Source organism: Hippopotamus amphibius, chromosome 9 (assembly GCF_030028045.1).
Source record: "Hippopotamus amphibius kiboko isolate mHipAmp2 chromosome 9, mHipAmp2.hap2, whole genome shotgun sequence".
NCBI classification, from domain to species: Eukaryota; Metazoa; Chordata; class Mammalia; order Artiodactyla; family Hippopotamidae; genus Hippopotamus; species Hippopotamus amphibius.
In genome coordinates this window covers 80,217,706-80,238,704 of record NC_080194.1, presented here as the reverse complement: position 1 = coordinate 80,238,704, position 20,999 = coordinate 80,217,706, and the positions used below count along the sequence as shown (strand labels likewise).

Below are 20,999 nucleotides of genomic sequence, written 5' to 3'. Positions count from 1 at the left end.
CTGCCCCAAAAGCAGCTTGGAAAAGACTCCCCACTACTACTGCCCCTGGGGAGCATGCCACGGGCTTGGTCTCCGGACACCCCCAAAGCTCTCAGCCTTGAAGAGCAAAGCGCCACTGTTTCCTTTCAGAGACGGTGGGAATCATCTCCCCAACTCTCACGCTTCACCAGGATCCCAAAGCAGCTTGTTTGGGGCCTCGTCTTCCCAAATCTATGATTCCCACATAATGGTCGTGATCTCCCACCCCTGCTCATGTTAGGTTTTCTGATTCAGTCCAGCAGGCCAGACAAGGAACCATTCTCCTTCAACTTCTCTCTCTCCCTCACTTCTCCCAGCCACCAATTCTTTTTTCCACACTATGGTGAAATTTTTTTTAAAAGCCCTTTCCCTATCAATGGTTGCAGACAGAAGTGTGTGTGTGTGTGTGTGTGTGTGTGTGTACATTTACCCAAGCAGTATTCTCACTGGGCCTTTAAAATCTCAAGTGAGTCAGAGGGCATTATTATCAAGACAGTTTTCATGGAGCAAGGAAGATGTCATTTACCTACAAAATGGGAAGAACTGGAAGTGCGCCCAGAGCAGGGGGCAAAGAAAGGATACTCCCAGAGCCAGGACTCACAAAGTCTAAGACACAGGAGGGCCCGTTTAGTGGAGCAGTGGGAACAGCGAGCCTGGGGCAGGAGGCAGGACTGGGGAGAGTGATGCCCTGGTAAAGCCATGGAAGTCATGAACGGGGAGCATGGATGGTGGGCAGCCGGGGTGAAGCTGAGTTCTTGGAAAACAGGCAGAAGAGAATAGTTGTGTGACGGCTGATGCTGAAGATGCTCTCGGAGGGATCTGAGCCGGGCTTGTGGCAGATGACAGTATTTACAGCTTTCAGGGGGGCTGGGTCTGGCAGCAGAATGTGCATGGTGGACTGGGTGAGGGGGTATGTGCTCACAGAGGAAAGAGCCCAAAAGAGAAAAGCAGAGGGAGCTGTAGATGGGACTGGACAGGCAGGAGAAGGAGTGGTTCTGGAAACCAGGGTCCTCTCCTCCTCTGACGCGGCCCCTTGACTAGAGTGTCCTTTGATTTTGAACTAAAGGAAACTTTTTTTTTCCAAAATGAGTTCAAGCTGATTTTCTACTGCTTGTCACACTGCACTTTGTCCTGTATTTTTTCTCATCCTTAAGAAGTCTCTTCACTGTCAGCCTCTAGAAGCCCCAGCTTGGTCTTATCTGTCCTCTGTTGCAACTTCTTTGCTGTGAACCCTGGTTTTGCCATCTGCTTGGTCCCTCTGACTGAGGACACTGCTTCTCTGCTCCCTGACCTGCCCTATCTGGGGATGATGATGGTGGGGTTCTCCACCAGGGCCTCACTCTCCGTTATTCCATCATCTTCTCCCCTAACCCAGAGGAAAGGAGATGGAAGGAATGCTTTAATTGGAAACTCCAAGATCTGTGCGTGATCAAGTGAGCATGTAAGCCGCTTCCCACAGCAGAAGACAATACCTGATTCCTCAGTGAAGTCTCTGTGTGTAGTGGAACAGGTGACTGTTCATCTATCACCAACAGGGCATTTATGGGTCCTAGTTCGTAATGCATCTGTGCTTCTAGTGTAGACCCTCAGGAAGTTCATGGGCTCAGGTTCAGGCCTCTGGAAGATGGCAGTGTCACACTTTACTACTTGGAACCACTGTGTGCTTGGATGACTGTTCAGATTCCTGTTTGGGATATGGAGCCAGGGTGGATCCCTAATTGAAATGGACAGTGGATCTAATAACCAACAGATGAATGCTTCCGAGAAGCACAGCTTTCCTCTGAGCATGAGACAGGGCAGCAGGTGGAAAGTGAAGGATCCCAGCAGATTCCAGATCTGAATCAAGGGACCCCGTTGTCCTTTCAATACTGTGCAGGCAGCTCAGATTTGAAACTGCTGTCTCTGGCCTTGTCTACGCTCTGCAAAGCCTCCTGATGTGGGAGCAGACTTCCTGGACTATGTGCCAGTAATTCTTCCCTGATCCCAGCCAGAAACAGCAGCAGAAGAGCCTCTCCCTTTGAAGTATGGCTGTCCTCCTGCTGGGATTGAGAATGGCCCTGGGAGAAAGGGCGACAGTTAGCTCGTAGAGCAGATTGTAATTTTATAGGTATGTGGGCAGGGGCTAAAGTAAAGGGGCCATAGGAGGGCTGCCACAGCAAAATACCACCAACAGTGTGGCTCAGGCAACGGAAATGTATTTTCTCACAATTCTGGAAGCCGGAAGTCCAAAATCAGGGTGCTGGCGGGTCCTGAGGCCTCTCTCCTTGGCTTGCAGATGGCCAGCCTCTTGCTGCTTCTCTATGTGGTGGTCTCTCTGTGCCCACCACCCCTGGTGTTTCTACGTCTGTCCAAATAGCCTCCTCTTAGAAGGACATCAGTCATATTGGATTAGGACCCACCCTAAGGGCCTCATTTCAACTTAATCATCTCTTTAAAGGTCTTATCTCCAAATACAGTCAGATTCTGAGGAACTGGGGTTAGAGCTTCAACATATGAATGCTAAGGGAACAGTTCAGACCATAGCAGGTGGCCTAAGAGAATCTTTACTTGAAGCTCATAACCATCAAAGCTAACTTTACTGGGTGTCACGCTGTAATGCCTAGAGACTATTCTAGGCATTTCTCCTGTAATATTACGTTGCATCTCCACGATTACAGATTGTATCATTATATGTAGATTATATTGATTGTAAGTAACTCTAGATTATGAGTTACTACCTTTTCTGAAACGTGGTCAACTTAATTGGGTGGGATTGTGTGACCTGGGTCCCTGTGCTCTGCTGTGGCCTGGACGATGAGAGACTCTCATCCTGCTTTGGTTGGTAGATCTCTGGAAAGCGTGATGCTACCTTTCTCCTTCCGCCATCTCCAGCTCTCCCGGCAGATGATGGGACAGTAGGCATGGGAATTGCAGCCCTGACTCCCCCATCCACATCGCTGAGATTCCACCCTCTTTCCTGGGCAGGCTGAATCATCGCATTTAGAACTGGAAACTGTCATCTCAAGGACTCAGGCAGGAAAGGATGATAGAGCACTGTGAATCTCGGATGTGCAAGATATCCCAGCACATCCTAGAGCACCTCTAAGCAAACAAGTTAGACATCTGTCCCTAGGTCTTCTCACTGAATCACCTATCAACTCTGAAAAAGCTATTCTTATTCCTGTTTATAGAGAAGGAAACTGAAATTAGAGGGGACCACAACCCTGGGCCCCACCCTTCCTTTGTGCCACATGCTTAACCTCTCTGGGTGGGTCTCACTTGGCCTCACCTGTAAAAGAAATGCTCCTTCTCATATGCCCCGTTGCTTGACTGCTTCCCCGGCTAGTAAGGGGCATTTCTGTTTATCCTGAGAGAGCCCAAGGTTCAAGCACCACCCCAACACCACATGTGCGCACTGTGGAACCATTCTTCTCGGTCTCCTGCTCTCCACCCTCCTTTCTGAGGATCCCAGCCTATGGACCCAACAGACGAACACACTCCTAGGGGTCCCCAACCCTGCTCCACTGCCCAGACTCCCTCCTCCTCCAGGGTGGCCTGCAAAGAACCCATTAAGTTTGCATAATTGTGAGTCAATCAGCTACCCAGGCAGCCCTGGGCCAGCCCGCTGGTTCCCAGGGAGGGTAGGTCGAGGAGTGACAATGGCTGAAGAGTGACACAGGGGTTCTGTCTCTTCTCTGCCCTCCAGGAGGCTCTGTCGGTGGTGAGCGACGACCAGTCCCTCTTTGACTCCGCGTACGGAGCGGCGGCCCACCTCCCCAAGGCCGACATGACCGCCTCCGGGAGTCCCGACTACGGCCAGCCCCACAAGATCAACCCCCTCCCCCCGCAGCAGGAGTGGATGAATCAGCCGGTGAGGGTCAATGTCAAGCGGGAGTACGACCACATGAACGGGTCCAGGTAAGCCCCCCAGACCGGTGCTGCCCGGGGTGGGGCTCGGGGAAGCCGGGGATCCCACTCACTCCTCCGGGATTGAGTCAGCAGATCTGGCACCAAAGGTGCCTGCAGCAGATGGGCTCTGCTGCTGGGCCTGGGAGCCCGAGTCGGTCCCCGGAGAGCTGGGGTGAGAGGGTTACTTGAGGGCTGGGGCAGAGCAGGGCCAGGAAGCCCCCCTGTTCTCTGGGCCCCAATGCGGCCCTCAGGGTCACATCACTATCAGGCACTTTTGGAACATCTACTTTATGTCAGGCCCAGGTGCAGCTCCTCTTGGGGAGAACTAAGCAATAAGATACTATTCCATGTCTTGTTCAAGATACTTGGCCTCTCTGGGTGGGTCGCACCAGAGCAAAGATGACCAAACCATTCTTAGAGTAAAAGTCCAGGAGAGATGGCAAAGGTGAACACATCTGAGGCTTCCCCATGCGAGGGAGGACACGTCACACTTGGAAAGTGTTTTGGGAGTCGGTGCTGCCCAGGGCTGGTAAGACTCTGCAGGTAGAGATGGACAGGAGAGGATCAAGGAGTGGAAGATCATGAGGCCAAGAAGAGCACACCTGGGGTTCGGGCAGCCCAGGCTCCAGTCCTGCCTGTGCACGTGGGCCAGTTCCTGCTCCCTCTGGGCACCAGCAGCCTCCTCTCTGCACGGCTGGAGCATTTACTCCTCCATAGGCTTGTTACGAGGGTCGACTCTGATGCTGTAGGAGAAACGACACAGGACAGGGCCCAGGACTTGGAAAGTGCTGGATATCCTGATGGTGACCGTCATGAGTGAAGGCAGAAAGCAGAGAAAACGTTAGTCTCATTCATGAAATGTCAGGCAACTCAGTGGGCAGGGAGATAAAAACGGATATTAAGAGAGAGCCCTGATTGACAGGCTAAAAAAATAGGGAACCTAGTCCACATGCAAATGCCCCCTTGAAGCATAGACATGACGTTGGAACATCATCAGAGCTGTGACTTGAAAGCTGAGGATAATTGTACAGAGAGAGCAGGGAGGGGAGAGTCGGAAAGATGAGACGTTAGTGAAATGTCCCCGGTAGCAAATTAGAAAGTTCTGAACTCAGGTGATGGCACTGATTATGGAAATAAAAAGGGAAAGACACACGAGGGACATATCAGGGGGGATAATTAACAGGGCTTAGGTGGATCAATATTGCACCGGGGGCAGGGGGTTTGTGCAAGGAAAGAATCGAAGATCAGCCAAGCTTGGATGTTTCTAAGAAGGACAGTGCCAGCAGCAGGCACAGGAGGACATGCTTTGAGAAGGGATCTCGGCGTTCCCCGCAATTAGTAGAACATCCAGATAAAAACGTCTACGAGGCTCTGGAAACCGGAGCTCAGATACTGTTGGGGGCTTGGAATTTAGGCTTGGGCATCATCACTGAAGAGTTCTAACTGTGCTGGTGGATGAGATCGCGGAGCAAACAAGTCTAGAGAGAGGAGGAGAAGGGGGTGTGCATGTGGTGGGGAGCCCTCCCCCCACCAGACAGCCCTGGTCTCGGACCTGCCTGTGGAAACACCCGGCCCCACCGCACTCCAACCCCACTCACCAAAAACCAGCCCCTGGGATCCCAGCCACCTTCCCAGCAGCTAGGATTTCAGAGAGGCTCAGGGGGTCTGAGCCAGGAGCCCCTCCAGTGAGAGAATGTCTCGGCACAGAGAGAATGAGGGTAATGACTTGCTCCTGGTGGAGGGAAGACAGAGTTTGTCAAACATCTTTCCATGTTACCATTTGCTCCCCACCCCTCTCCCATGAGGTCCATATTGTAATTGCATCTTGACGTACAGAGGCAAAGTGGGCTTTGAGGGGGTAGATGACTTGTCTAAAGGATTCAGAGGAGGCAGCGCTTGGCCCGGAGCCCAGGCTCTCTGATCCTGGCCCCGTGGCCCACCTTTCCACCCCCGCCCCCCTGCCTAAATATTGTGCCTTTGCCACTGTCTCGTGTCTGCTCACACCCACCTCCCAGCATGGAGGGCCGTTCCGCAAGGCCTCCCAACCTGGCCTGACCGCAGCTGCTCACAGCGCTCGCGGAGACTCCAGACCCACCCTTGGATAGGCTTTGGTCTGTTGTAGCCTGAATCCAATCCTGCTCCCCTCCACCGCCCCGCCCCATCCAAGCCTGCAGCACCTCTCCTTCTAGGCCACCTGGGAGCATCCTTCTTCCTCCAGCTTCCTCGTACCTTCCTGAAATCTCGTGGTCATACAGCATCTAGAGTCCTCCTTTCAAAACATTTAACTTTCTTGCTCAAAACCTCTTAATGGCTCATGACAAAAATCCAAAGTCCTTCACCGTCCCTCTGACACCCTCTTCACCCCCCACCCCCATCTCTCACCTTCCGTCCACACCAGCCACACAAGGCTCTAGCTGCTCGTGCATGACAAGCACTCACCTGCCTTGGAGACTCTGCTGTGTGTTTCTTCCTTCTGGAACATTCTTACTCCATCTGATCTTCTGACTCTCTCCTCCACTCATTCTACGTCTCTGCCGGAACGTCCCCTTCTCAGAGGCCTTCCCTGACCAGATCTAAAACAGCACCCGCCAGTCTTTACCCTGCGTGGCTCCTTCCTGGCTCTTGGCACACCCCTCACTAAAGTGCAGGCAGGGCTTTGTTCATTTACTGGGCAGTGCTCAGCACATGATCATTGGTTGTTCAACACACAGTTGTGAAATACGTGAACGAACGTGTGGCTAACGCGATTCAAAGCTGAAGATGCTCCTCTGTAGTCGTGTAGGTCATCCGTGTACAAGCCCGACAGAGACCCAGGTGGGCTGGCCGCGCCTCAGACCAGCCGGTGTCTGTGCTTAGGTGAGGCCGCACCTGTGAGCTGACTGCTCCCTCCCCTGTTGCCAGGGAAGCCTCAAGCACTGCAAGGTACGAACCTGGGCCGAGGGTCCCCCCAAGGAAATCTGTTTTCAGAACGCCCTTGCCAGCTCAACCCTTGCTCCGGTCACACCAGAAGCCAGCTGGGGGCGAGCTGTGTGCAGACCCCAGGGAGCAGACGTGATATCTACGTGGCTCTGATTACATAGAGCAGCCCCTGCTTTTGATCTGCCGGTCTTGACCGGGGCCATGAGCCGTGACAGAGTAGGTTCAGAAACTGATGTATTCTTACCCTTCCTGGGAAACAAAGAAGATGCAGTGGACTCTGTGAGCTGGGCAGACTAGGCGCAGCCGTCACCAGCACCTCATAAATATCCTCTAAGTGCTCACGTGGAAGCTGGACTGGTGGGCAGCGGGGAGCAAGGATTTTCAGAAAAATGTCTTTGCTTAGGGTAGAACCATGTCAGATCCCATTATCTGATCACTCAAAAAGAAACAACGTGATGAAACAGATGCCAGCCTATGTAAATCTCTCACCTGCCATAGTGTGCTTCTATCCTGTGAGTACCACTGATGATGGTACTTTTAATGCAAAAGGTAATTCCTAACTTCAGATGAAAAAGCCAGAGTGTAGAATGTGGGAGCTCTTGGCTCATAGACTGAACCTGTGCTATCCAAGGCACTAGCCACGGGTCACATATTGCTTTCAGCATTGGAACCATGGCTTATTCAAAATGAATATATACTCAAAATATATTTTAACACACTGGCTTTGGAAGACTTAGTGTGGAAAAAAAGTGAAATATGTTATTAATTATTTTTTTGTATTGATAATGTTGAAATGATCATCTTTGGGCTATACTGAATTAATATATTAATACATTTTAATATATCATAAAATTCATTTCACCTAGGTTTTTTATTTTAAAAATGTGGCTACTAGAAAATTTTAAATTATATGTATGACCCCTTCAATTGGACAGTGCTGAGCTAGAGTATTTTGGACTGTCCTGTGGTTCATGGTGAATTCCCTCCACATTCTTTGATAACTTGGGATTCTGAGTTACTTGATACTTATCAGAGACCCCACAGATATATATGCCTAAAGCTACAAGGCCCTTCTTGCTTCTGATGCCACCAGCAAGTCATCTGGGCCAGGGCCCAGGGGCCAGTGGAGAGACGGAGGTCTGAGGCGCTCATAGAAATTCGAGCTTGCCTATGTTAGGGAAGGTTCACTCTCTTTCTTCATACCGTCCCCTTGTAGTTGAATCTGTTAGCCTGAGCTGCTTTTCAAACATTGTGGCCCATAGGCTCTGTGCTGGATGTAGACTTCAGCAACTTGATCCAAGCTGTGGTCTGCAACTAACTCTCAGCTGCATCCTGTCCCAACCACGGGGTTTGGGGAAAACATCCCATGAAGGAAAAAACATCAACTTATGGAGGGGAAATGCAAAGACTCGCCTGCCTGACATGCTGGACCAGAGTTCAGTGTTAGTCAGCCCCGATGCTCCCTAGACTGGCCAGCAGGATCCAGATGTCCTTATTAGACACCTCCAGGCTTCACTTCCACATACAGGAAGACGAGCCTCACACACCCTGTCGCTTCTACCTCTGACTGCAGAGTCCCTTCCTGAGGTGCTTCCTAACGTTCTGAACCTCGTATTATGAAGCATGTCACACATGAACTGGGTGGGAGGCGTACTCAGGGTTCTGGAGACGCTATGAGCATCTACTATGTATGCATTAGGGTGATGGCTTTACTACGGGTGATTTCTTGTCTTGAAATCTGCTTTTAACGTATTGCATCTCCTTTCTCAAAAACAAAGAAAGACATATGCACACGTCTCTGCATGGCTCCTACAGAAGTCCTAAAGGAATCACAGATTTGCTTAATTTCTGTACAGTGTACACATGATGTGAAAGATATGCATGATGTGGAAAACATACCTGATAGTCCTGATGCAACCACCAGGCTCCAGTAGCCCTTGGGACCTCACGTTAGCTGCGGATATTGGGTATCTATTGACAGTAAGCCTGGGCTGCAGATCTGTGGGTCTGAATGACATACCCTGAGTTAAGTTGCTCTGAATTGAAAGGGAAGGTAGAGAAGATGTTTGCATAGTCTGAAGGGGCTATCTTCAGGCAAGGTCTTTGAAATCTCCTTGTATCCAAATACTCAAGATTTCTCATCTTGTTTTAAATCACTTGACAGTTTAAAAGGTAATTCTGGAAACCAGTAGTAGTCTCTTTAAGGCAATGCTCCCTGAACACACGCATATAAAACCAGAGGAGTAAAGAGCTTATGTCCAGTGGTGAAAATATAAGGACAAGGCTGCAGGGTCCATAACGCCTTCGCTGTGGCCTCCCCTGCGTGGCTTTCTGAGCCACGGCTGAGCGAGAGATGCTCTGAGTTAACTCTCAGAGCCACCACCTCCTCCTGCTCTATTGTGGCAGCCCCAGGCCCTCCTGTCACCTGTCCCAGTGCGATCAGCTGCCTGTGGGCCCTGACCCCATGCTAGCTGTAAGTGCAGGTCTCAATACAAATCAGCGGCAGCGTGGGCAAGCTGAATGGCAAAACCTCTCTCCCTCCACGCATGGCCCCCCTTGTTTTCATCGAGCCTCTTCACAGACGCCAGCTGCCTCCTTAAAGAGTAGCCTTTATGCTGTGCTTCACCTGTACCGCCCCCCTCTAGTAGCTGGCAAGGGGTGTGCGTGTCCTTTGCTGTCTGCAGAGGCACAGAGCCGATTGCCCCAATGTAGAGGGGAGCGCGGCAGGCCAGCCCTCCTTCTCTCCCAGCCGTGGGAGGAGGGCTGGCCTGTGCAAGGACCGAGTCCCAGGGTGGGGACCAGGGCTTTTCCCTTAGGATGCCCCTTTACAGATCTTAGGGTCAGGGACCAAGAACGGGGCCTTGTTCCAGAGGAGAAGCACCCAGGTGGGCAGGCCGGCACGCAGATCACCTTGCCCCACTGGGGAACAGATGCGAAGCCGGGGGAGGGGGGCATGAGCGGAAGGGGGAGTTGCCAGGGCGCGTGTGCGGGGGGAGGGGCGGACCCAGAAATATGGGCGCTTCTTCGGGACAGGAAACAAGAAGGTTCCCACTACTGGACGGCCCCAGGGATCACCCTAGTAGGAGAACCCAGGGCCTGACCCTGTTCAGATGTCCTCGGCGGGGATCTGGCCCCGCGCACCCCTCAGCAGGTGCTTCTCGAGCCGCAGTACTCAGACTCTTCACCAGGTGACATACCAGGCAGCTTTTACCAAACGATTCCTCTTTGCAAATTTATTTTTCTCTCCTCCTGGCACCAGGGACTGGCCCTGCCCCAGGCACCTATTGCATAAGGGGTCATTTCATTGCGATGCTTTCTGAGGTCCGACTTTTCACCTCTGCACGGCAAGGGGTCTGTTTTGGGCTCGGAAATCCCCAGAGGTCCAGTTGATATGGAAAAGTATTTTCACTACTCATCTCCCAGATGTTTTCAAACGAGGGCCGGGGCCGCGGAGGGCACGTCCCCTTCCGCCATAACCGCCTCCACCCGACACCGCCCCCTCGCAGAAAGTTCTCTGGCCTTGCCAGGGGAAGTGTGTGCTCTGGCAACCCCACCCTCTGCACAGCGTTCCCAGCCAATGAAAACGTCGCTCTCTTGGTGAAAGGCCAACTTAATCCTCCAAACTTCTGCTGCACTTGGGTTGCTTCACAATGGACAAGTATGCAGGGAAGGGCTGCCAGGTCGTGGTGGTGTGTGTACGTGGGTGTGTATGCGTGCATGTGCCTGCATGTGTGTGCATGCGTGCATGTGTGTGCATGGGTGCATGTGTGCGTGTGCCTGCCCCTGTGTGCACGAGTGCATGTGTGTGTGTGTGTGCCTGCATGTGTACTGCACGGGCATGTGTGCTTGTGCCTGCACGGGTAGCATATGCGCCTGTGTGCGCATGCGCCCACTTGCGGTTAGCCTTGAGGAGGGTGGGGAGGACCCCTCCAGCTCGTCTGGAGCTCAGCTCAGACGCAGGACCAGGGTCTTTCTGGGACTACTTCATCTCAGGCCAAGTCCTTCTCCAGCAGAAGCCAAAGGGCCAAACTCTGGTGCAAAGCCCCGATGTGCTACTGCCTCCCCTCAGACTGCCATGGGGACATTAAACCTTCAACAATCTGGGCCTCTGACGGCTGGTTTTTGGGTCTCTGCCTGGAAAAACAGTAGGCAAATAGTAAAACCTTAAATTCTAACATGTGTAAGTTATCCGTCTTATTTTCATTTTCAGCCCATGTCCCTCTGTAAGACATCAGGAAAAAATTACCGTCTGACTTCTAATATCTCAGTGGAGCATTTATCTCCCCGCTATGATAAGTGATCTTCAATGTTTTTTTCCTTTCAGATTAAGAAACAAATTCATTTAATTTTCTTCATTGAATGTGCTCTGGCCTCCCCTGCCCTGCCGCGTCCCCACCCTCCCGGGCTGTGGCTCCCTTCTCCTGGCCCAGTGACGGCTCTCCTGCCCGCGGGGCTGCGCCCTTGCAGGACGGGTGGAATGATCTGGCACAGCCCTGGACCTTAAGGCCTCAGGATGGTCTGTTCCTGCCCACAGCAGAGTGAGGGAGGGCAGCAGCCAGGCCTCTGGAAAGCCCTGTGAGGTTCTGCGGCCCAGAGTTGGCCAGCTGTAATCTGAACCTTATCTGAACTCCTGGGTCTGAAGGCCTGGTTTGGAGCTCTTGCAAAGACTGGCTGTCTCCCAGGTTGCCAGAACTGATGCTTCCTGCTCCGGATGACCAGGGCTGCAGCCTCTCCTTGGCCTCTAGTCATCTCCCTCAGTCCCGCTGCTGCCGGTGTGGCTGGGCAGAAGTGAGGGCAGGGCAGGATGGCTCTGCCCTGGGCACGCCGTGCTCGGGATGGGTGGGGTGTTCTGCCAGCCTGCTCCGGGCACCAGGTGGCCACAAGTGAGATGTCAGCTCAGTCTCCAGACAGATGCTCATTGCTGAGCTGAAGCCCTCTGCTCCCACGTTGCAAAATAATATCAGGGGCTGACCTGGCCATGTACTTCTAGGATTTCCTTAACCCTTGCCATGCCTGTTCTGGAGGGTGATTGGGAAGTTCAAATAGAATATTGTATGAGGAACACTTTAAAACAATATGCATGCAATAGAAATAATTCACTCAGAAACCAGTGATTGCTCATCTCCTCTACAGGGCACTGTCGAGGAAGTTAGAAATAGTGCAGACAAATACTGTTTGATTCCATTGACACGAGATGCCTAGAATAGTCAAATTCATAGAGTCAGAAAGTACCTGGTAGACGCCAGGGGCCTGGGGGTGGGGGTGGGACCGGGCAGGGTGAATGGGAGTTAGTGTTGGATGGGGACAGAGTTTCAGTTTGGAAAGGTAAAGAATTCAGGAGTTGGATGATGGTGAGAGTTGCACAGCAATGTGAATGGACTTAGTACTTAACTTAAATATGGTTAAAATAGTATGTTTTGTATTATGTGACTGTTACCACAATAAAAAAAATTTAAAAAAAAAAAAAGTCATGGCACCATCCAGAAACTCCCAATCCAACCAGGAGAAGGGCACCTGCCAGGCTACCATCACGTGACATGACACGTCCTAGAGCCACAGCAGAAACAGGGTGCTGTGGGAGCAGAGAAAGGCCTATCTGGGAGCCAGGTCTAGTGCACACGCCTAGGGCGCGTAGGTCACCTGGCAACAAGGCTAAAAGTGTCAGCTGCAGGCAGAGCAGGCGGACAGCAGCACCGAACTCAGAGGTCCAGCCTGCAGTCTGAGGACAGCGAGGGGCTGCCAGAAAGTGTCTAAGTACCGTAATTATAGGATTGGGCTGGGATCTGGAGAAAACTCCGGTGGCCGGGTGGATAGAAGTAAGGCAGCGTCAGCAGAACCGCCGCCATCGTCCTTCCAGCAAGTGGGGCTGGGCAGCGGCTCCACGGGTGTGCCGGCGGCAGCGGTGGCAGCGACACTGATGCCTTCCTCTGGGCTTTGTCTTTGCTCGCTCCAGGGAGTCTCCGGTGGACTGCAGCGTTAGCAAATGTGGCAAGCTGGTGGGCGGAGGCGAGTCCAACACCATGAGCTACAACAGCTACGTGGACGAGAAGAACGGCCCCCCTCCCCCCAACATGACCACCAACGAGAGGAGGGTCATCGTCCCCGCAGGTACTTTGGGAACCCGCTCACTGACTGCCGCCCACATCCTCAGTCTTCTGGGCTGGTCCTGCCAGCAGGCACCTGCCCCTTTACCTGGTACCCTGTTCTCTCTGGAAATGGTTACTTGGGAAAGCTGCCCTTCCCACCTCCCTCCCTGTCTGCCCTCTAAGACAACTTCCCCCATGTCACCACACCCTGACATGCACATTCCAGCAGCCCCACCCTCGAACAGGTCACATCACAGAGTCTCCCCTTGGTGCCTGAATCCACAGGTCAAGGCCTGCAAGAAGAGGGGAGGCAAGGCCTTCTGAACCCAAAAGGAGCCCCGGGGACACCCAGACGTGCCCACCCTTGCCTTTAAGGAGAAGGGTGGCTACAGAGGTCTGTCCCTTCCATCGGGCATGCATTCCTGCATCTGCAGGGTCCCACCTTTCCAAAGTTACAGCCAGCTCTTCCGGGTTCAAAATAGAAATAACTATATTTAACAAAAGGAGCGCCTGAACATGCGTGCAGAGAGTTATGTCATGATGTAAAAATAGGCTGCTTTTCCTAGGTATTGGTGCTGTTGGTTACAGAAAATAAAATAATTGTTCAAGCCTTCCATGCATCGGCTGGACACTCCACCTCGGCTGGCAAGCTCAGCTACCTGGTTGAGAAGGGAGGAAAAACTACCACATGTAGAGTCCGTGCCAGGTAGAGGGAGCCAGAGTGTCCAAACCTGAAGCAAAGTGAAGGACTTACCAAAATAAGTTTACCAAAAAGGCCAACCCCTTCCATTTGGAAAAGTGTAAATGCAGCTTTTTCTGAGAGCCAAGGGTTAGCTGTCTCTTTGAGGTAATCCAAAGGAATCTGTGGGTCAGTCTGGAAGGTGTGGTCTGGTAACGGGCCGCTCCGTCCTAGGCTCTTTGTATTTCTTTTCCACGGGAAGCTGTGTGTCACCATGTAGGACTACAGCCACATGCTTGTGTTCTGGGCCAAACTCAAGGTGGCAGGGGCGGGAGGTGTGGGGACAGGTGAGGCAGGGGAGGGGCGGGCTAGCGGGGACTTTTCTGTGCCCTGCAGGACTTGGAAACTGCTCATAAAGCATATTTATTTCCTTCTTCCACAAGCACGTGACTTCACAGAGGAAGAGGAATAGCTCTGCACACTCAGTGCCAGGCTAACGGCCTCACCCCCGTGATGTTACTTCTATCTTGTAACGTCCCATCTCCCCTCCCTCAGGGCACAAGCGAGGCATGTGTAGCTCATGCGTATTTGGGAGAGCCAGGAAAACTGTGCCTTCTCCCTTCTTATAGAAAGAAAGCAGAAAGGGAGCTGAGCTAAAGCTGTCCTGGAGAGAACCTTCTGGACTTCCCCCATTGGAGCTGAACCTCTCCAGGCCTTTGTTCACTTGGAATCAACCCTCCCACCACCCCACTTCTCCAAACAGTGGCCAGCATGGGGAGGAAATCTTGAGGATGGAAGAGTTAGGAGGCCAAAGATTGTCTCTGAACCAAATGTTGACAACATTTCATTTCCGTAGTCACGTTTGGGAGGGGATGGGGAAGGGAGGAAAATGACCAGACTGTTTGGTTGACCCTTCAACTCTGAAGTGGTATTGAAATACTTTCCAAAGGAATATCAAGATGGCAGTCTTAGTGGGCCAAAGTAACACGGCAGTAATAATGAAAGTAGCATAAATTCCTACCAAAGGGTTTTCCAAGTGCTTTTCGTGTCATGAATTCACTAGCTAGGGATTCACGTCACTGTCTTTAACTCTGGCTGGATCTGTAAGCATTATCCTCACACATTTTAGCTTCCTCCTGGCCAGCCTCCTGGACAGAAGAGAAAGTCTCCTTCAGGCAGGCCCACAAATCAAGGCAATAAAATATCAGTGGAACAACCAATTGAATTTATGGTGGGATTTTAAGACAAGTATAAACGAGGGCCCTACTTCATCACCAGTTCCAAGTTCAGACGGAAAGAAACTAGGGCTAAATCATCCAGGAAATACATTTGGAAGAGTTTAGCATGCTCCAGAGTGGAAGATTTATAATTCATTGTGCTGTAAAGGGAGAGAAATAATGTTGTGATAGAGCCCAAAGCAAGGGAGGAAATAAGAAAATAAATAAAATCTGCAGTGTAAAATCGTATTTGAAGCCTTGGATACTCAAAGTGAGGAATTAGGAGAAGCAGAGGCAAGCTGATGAAATAATAGGCTACATAATCCAAGTTCCCCCAGGACACTTTTCTTTAGAATTCTGAAATGGTGCAAAATTATTTCCATTTACCAATGGTCCGTGCCTGATTGTTCCTGGAGAGCAAGAGTAAAACAAAGCAAGAAATTTATACGAGAGACAGAGAGACAGACTTGTACAATGAAGCCCTGAATAGGTCTGTTTCGGGGGTGATGGCAGAGCACCTCCCGTGTGAACTAAGGAAGGATGGGGAGAGGAGGGGAGGCTTGGGGTGGGGGACCCTCAACTAAGTGCAGTCCTGGGAGGATATTTTTTTAGCTCTTTTTTGGAATATAATTGCTTTACACTGTTGTGCCAGTTTTTGCTGTACAACGAAGTGAATCAACTGTATTTATACATATATCCCCATATCCCCTCCCTCCCTCGACTCTCTCCCACCCTCCCTGTCCCAGCCCTCTACGTCATCACCCATCATCAAGTTGATCTCTGGGAGGATCTTAACTGAAGGTTGAGCTGGGGACTTGACCTTCCCATCTGCAAAATGAAGATAAAAACCATTTTGCAGGCTTTTCTTGATGAATGGAAAATAGCACACGTGGAGCAGCGGGCACCTAGGAGGCATTCAAAATCTGGGCTGTTAGGAGTTACCAGGCACTGAGTGGTTGATATGAATTTTCTTCTTTCCCCACGGCTCCTACGAATCATTAGAAGTCACTCCCATTTTTGCCAAGAGGCTTCACAGACCCTTAGAATGAGAGGGTGAGGTGTTTGAGAGGTAGCACAGGTATTCCCACCAAATGGGCGGTAGAAGTTGGGGGCTATCAAATCTCACCTCCTCCAGGAAGCCTTCTATGACTCCAGATTCACACTAACCCCTTCTGCCTGCAAGTTCTCTAACTGCAACGACAAAAATCTGCTGCTTAATTCCATGCATTTCTGCCTACGTGTTTCATGTGGATGAGTCTCCATGAGGGACCCGTATAGTTTTCTTCTATGATGAACATGTTTAACTGTTTACTGGTCTCGCTAATAATTGCGTGCTGAGGAAAGACATGGTGATACGTGATACGATATAAGGTTCCACCTGCATGGCACCTGCTAGAACTCATCACCATCACTCAAAGTACATACCCACACACCTGGCTGGGGAGGAGTCTGAGGATCCCAAGTGGAGACCTTAGGACCTCAATCCTTACATTACATATGTTTACTCAAGAGCTAAAACGTTTTCTCCCTGCAACACCATTTCCCATCTTTGGGGATTTAAATATCCTAAAAACTTTGGGGGGATGATTTTAAAGAAGTTTCAATGCTGCTGTCCCCAAAGGGAGAAAACTGAGGTTGGGATTAAATTAAAGATTAACACCACTGGGTGTTCCAACTGCACAGATGGAACTGTGGTCCAAGTGTCCATGCACATCTTCTTTTCTGCAGCCATCAGAGAGATTGCTATTCTTCTATGAAATCACTGATGTTCTTAAGATACAGATGGTAGCCCTTTCCAGAGACTTTGGTCCCTGGGTCTAGAGAACTGGGATTATTTTCATTTTGATGCCTCTATTTCTCAGGCAAAGGTTTCAGTTGCCCCCCAAAGACTTTAAAGAGAATGTCCTGTCCAGATGTGTAGTGAGGCATCTAAGAATCTTCCCAAGCACTAAGTGGTCCAGGCAGGGCCAAGTGCGATAGGGCCAGATGGGCATTCTGGGAGGGCCATCTGGGAGGAAACCACTTTCCCACTGCGGGGAGGGGGGATTGAGAAGGGGGAAGGGAGGGGAGAAAGGTGGAGGTGGGAAGAGAGGGAGAGAGAGAAAGAGAGGAGAGAGGCAGAGACAGAGAAGGGGAGGAGCCCTGCCTCCTGCAGCCTTGCTAACAGCCAGTCTCCCCTGCAGACCCCACGCTGTGGACGCAGGAGCATGTGCGGCAGTGGCTGGAGTGGGCGATAAAGGAGTACGGCTTGATGGAGATCGACACGTCTTTCTTCCAGAACATGGACGGCAAGGAATTGTGTAAACTGAACAAGGAGGATTTCCTCCGCGCCACCTCCCTCTACAACACGGAAGTGCTATTGTCACACCTCAGCTACCTCAGGGAAAGTAAGTGCCTGGTGCCTTCCGTTTCTGGGCAGCAAAACACCCCCAGGGCTGGGAGAGAATTCTGTCTGGCCACTCAGAATGAAGACTGGTTCCCACGGAGCCAACCCAAGGAAAGGAGATAGGGTCCCCTGCCGTCGTTTCTGCTTGGCAGATGCTATAGGAGCTGCCCATTGGGGTGTCAACTTGCCGACGTTGCACGAGCTCCCAGAAACCCTGCGAGGGGGCTGATCCAGTCCTGCCATGTCAGGGGAATGAAAACAAGGAATGGAGAAAAAGTAGGGAGCTGCAGCCCGGTGGGGTCTGCCAGAAGCGAGTCACACCCTTCCCGTGAGAACCCCTTTCCGGAAACTACTTTGCCCCAAATTGTATGTAGATGGGTGCCCTGGCTGGTACTGTCTTGAGCAATGATTTAAAGTTCTACAGTAAACTCGAGATTCATGGGTCTATGTTTTTGAATATTTTACACATTAAGTTCCTCTTATTCTTGGGGCCACTCTGACACCCCCTAACCCGCTTTTACCCGCTGTTACCTACACATCCTTCCCAGCTAAACAGGAAGTGTAGCTACAAGTGGGTTAGGATCTATTGGAAGCGTTCTCTTGGCAGAGTCAGAAGGAAAAGAGCTTTGGAAAGGGAGAGTTTATGAAAGTGCACAGTTGTCCAAAGGATTTATCCAGTACGAGGGTTCTCTATCACCAAGCTCCAGCAATCTGATACGAGTTTCATCTGATATGAAACGTACACATAGGAACAGAATTTTGACCAACCCGCTAATAACCTCAGCCTAAACTCTTCACCGGAAATACAGGTGGTATATCGATGACCCCAAGTACGGAAGGATTGTCCTGTGGCCAGAAACGATGGTACTAAGATGGGGAAGTTGAAGCTACAGGAAAACAGATATGAATTCATTCTACAAGGGGGCTTTCGAATAGTTCCACTGGCAGCCTCAGGATGCAGTGTTTGCTGTCCGTGGCCATGGCTGCTGGGAATCTTGCAGGAGTTCAGCCTCGGAAAGAAGGAGGCTGATAAGTTTAAAGCCCTTTTAAAGCTGAGATCTTTGGACAGCACCTATGAGCCACGTTTCCTGGTCTCCTGGGCTCTGGGTTAGTTCGTTCTTCATGTGTTCTCCGTTGTCCAGTGGGTCTTCAGCTCACCATTCCTGCAATCTGTCTCTTTCTGCAAGTGTGCTCTGTGGGGTGGGGGCAACACACACGGGCTGTAAAAATGAAAAAACATTTGGAAAATGCCTTCGGAAGTTTCCACTGGTGCCTCTGGGCTCCCTGGTGACCCCTCCGAGGCGTCTGGTAAGCAGTGGGATTGTGTGGGTGATGCAGTGTGTGTTAACACCAGAGGAATTACCTCATGTCTGAGTCTTGCTGCAACATGAGGTCAGCGCAAGAAACGACAATTTCAAAAAAGGGGGCAATTTTCCACCCAGTTTTTCTGAGCTTTGGAGAATGCGCATTTTCTAACAATCTGTATTTCTTTAAGGGTTTATAGAATTTTTTTAGAACGGATCTTTGCCCAAAGTCCCGCAGTAATGCTAGCTGGGCAGGGCAGGGGGTGGAAGAGAGCACACAGAAGCCGGGCACGAGGAGAGACCAGCAAAGCAGACACACTGACCCATTCTGCCTTTCTGCTCCTCCTGGGGCCACACGGAGGGAGGTCCAGGAATCTCTGGTCCCTTTTCTTCCTTTATGGGAGAAGCAATGGACAGCGGTGTGGACAGCAAGCTTGGAGCTCTTAAAGGGCCCAATTATCAGATACCCTCGTTGAGGGGATGTGCAAGCACGTTCTGACTTATGTGGAGAGACCCCGTTCATGCCATGTGATCCCAGGCCCTGCTTTCTGGCTGGTCCCCAAACAACCCAAGGCCCCTCTAGGACTCCCTCTCACAGAAGAACCCAAGCCACAGACCCGGAAGCAAGACCAGCTTCTGCTCAGAAGGCCCAGAAATTTAATAAGGTGGTCGTGGGTAACCACTGAGGAGGCTTTCTATCAGAGAAGAGCAGGTAGTAAAGAGCAGAGGAGAGCAGACTGGGAAGAAGTGGACACCAGAGATTTTGGTTTGGGCGTGTGGGTAGCAGAGCATGAAAAAGAGTGGATTTCTTCTTTCCTTCTTTCCTTGTATTTGTAGACATTCAGAAAGATGCCCCCAAAGCAATAAACATATGAAGTTTCCAGAAAGAAACTTACTAGCAGAGCGAATGAGTGGAGATGAACAAAGCACATACATGATACAATGTTGAGTGAAACAGCAAAATATAAAGGGGTCTTTGCAGCGATGGAAAAGCATGTCTGCTTGCAAAAGCAAAAATTAAAATACTTGTATTAAGGTTCAAAAAAACTTGCCCCAGCATAGCATAGTTGTATTAGTCTAGAGGCCTTTTGAGGACCCTAGACTGAAAATGATCTGCTATCATGGAAAAAGGGTTTGATTCGTGCCTCTTTTTAATTGGTGTCCACCTTCAGCTCCAGCCTCTGGGACAGCTAGTGGTGGGTGTGGCTGGCCCCTGAGACACCCGCAGGAGATCACATGCATAGTGACTGTCTACTCTCAGGACCACTGGGAACTCCCCAGGGCCCACCAACTTGCCTTCAAACACTGGATTGTTTTTCCAAACTTACTTCTAGTGGATGTTTTGTGTGGAGGCAGGGAGGCCAGGGCTCTGGGGAGAGGTTGGGCAGCTGAGTTGAGGCCGGGAGAAAGGTGCTAATTCCTTGTGCTTTGTCATCTGTCTTTTCGTGGAGGAGGGGGTGGGGTTCAAATATTTCCACTTTGGCAAGAGGTGGAAGGAAAATAGCTGAGCTCCTCAGCACAGATGGAGGAAGTACTGCAGGGCTAAGGAGAGTCACTGGAAGAGAACTGGAGCCTCTCTAACTTAGCCCCAAGTCAGAATACTGCAAGGCAGCCGCACCTCTCCAAAGGTGTCTGAGCTTTCTGGACTTTAGTAGAAAAAAAAGGACACGGCAGGATTAAGAAGCTCTGACATCAAATTTACACTTTCACAAAAGGTGCTCGAGTATTTATTCTGGTTGTCGGGGAGAGGAGCTATACTTTCAAATTTTAAAAGCCAAATTTCAAATTGAAAATGTATTTTCCAGGGTGAAGAAGAGATAGCAGTGTCCTGATCCCCTCTGTCTGGCATGCTAGGATTTACCTGGCCTGCCTGGCTGGCCCAGACGGAGAGGCTGTACCCTATACCGTCCCTCTGTAATGTCACCCCCACCTGAAATGGGAAGAAGACAGTGGGGGCCGGGTCTGGGGAGAGGCCCACAATTCTTGGGATCATTCTGAAGTCTCCTGGGGACACTAGGGCTCAGGCCGCATCTGCCCAGGTGTCATTCACTTCACAGGGACAGGATGCCCCCTTGTGGACACCACGGACAACTAATTATAAATCCCCATTTTAGAGCCAGAGCAACTGAGGCCTGGAGTGCCTCAGAAATTGGTTCGAAGGTGCCCAGCCTGAGGAGAGCAGCCTGGTATTTAAGACCCAGGCCTCCTAAGTCCCAGGCTGCAGCCGGGCCCACAGCCTCGCACTCTGATGTCAGAGGCCAGGCTGCACAGACAGTGCCCGCTCACATGGGCCACTTGGTGTTCCCTCCCTTGCTGTGGAATTAGCCTCATGCCCCTGGGGCTCCCCTGTGGAGGGCCAGGCCGCTTTCCCCACAGCATTTGCTGTTTTCCTTTGTACCCAGAGATAAATGCTTTCCGAAAACTTCCCTGTGGCCTCCTGGAATGAGGCCGATTAAGCCAAACCTATCTGCGCGCCAACCCTGCCCTTCTCCCTTCCGCGCA

At 51.1% G+C, this 20,999-nt stretch overlaps 1 protein-coding gene across 3 annotated transcripts in view; it reads left to right on the top strand.

Annotated features, from left to right (window-relative positions):
- Nucleotides 1–20,999, top strand: part of FLI1 (Fli-1 proto-oncogene, ETS transcription factor) — a 119,223-nt gene that overhangs the window by 60,263 nt on the left and 37,961 nt on the right. For all 3 annotated transcript variants that reach the window (XM_057750263.1, XM_057750262.1, XM_057750261.1), the window contains exons 2-4: nt 3,704–3,915; nt 12,779–12,933; nt 16,991–17,194. In XM_057750263.1, coding sequence (XP_057606246.1) covers nt 3,785–3,915; nt 12,779–12,933; nt 16,991–17,194 — 490 coding nt within the window. In that variant the 5' untranslated portion in view covers nt 3,704–3,784. The remainder of the gene's footprint in view (nt 1–3,703; nt 3,916–12,778; nt 12,934–16,990; nt 17,195–20,999) is intronic.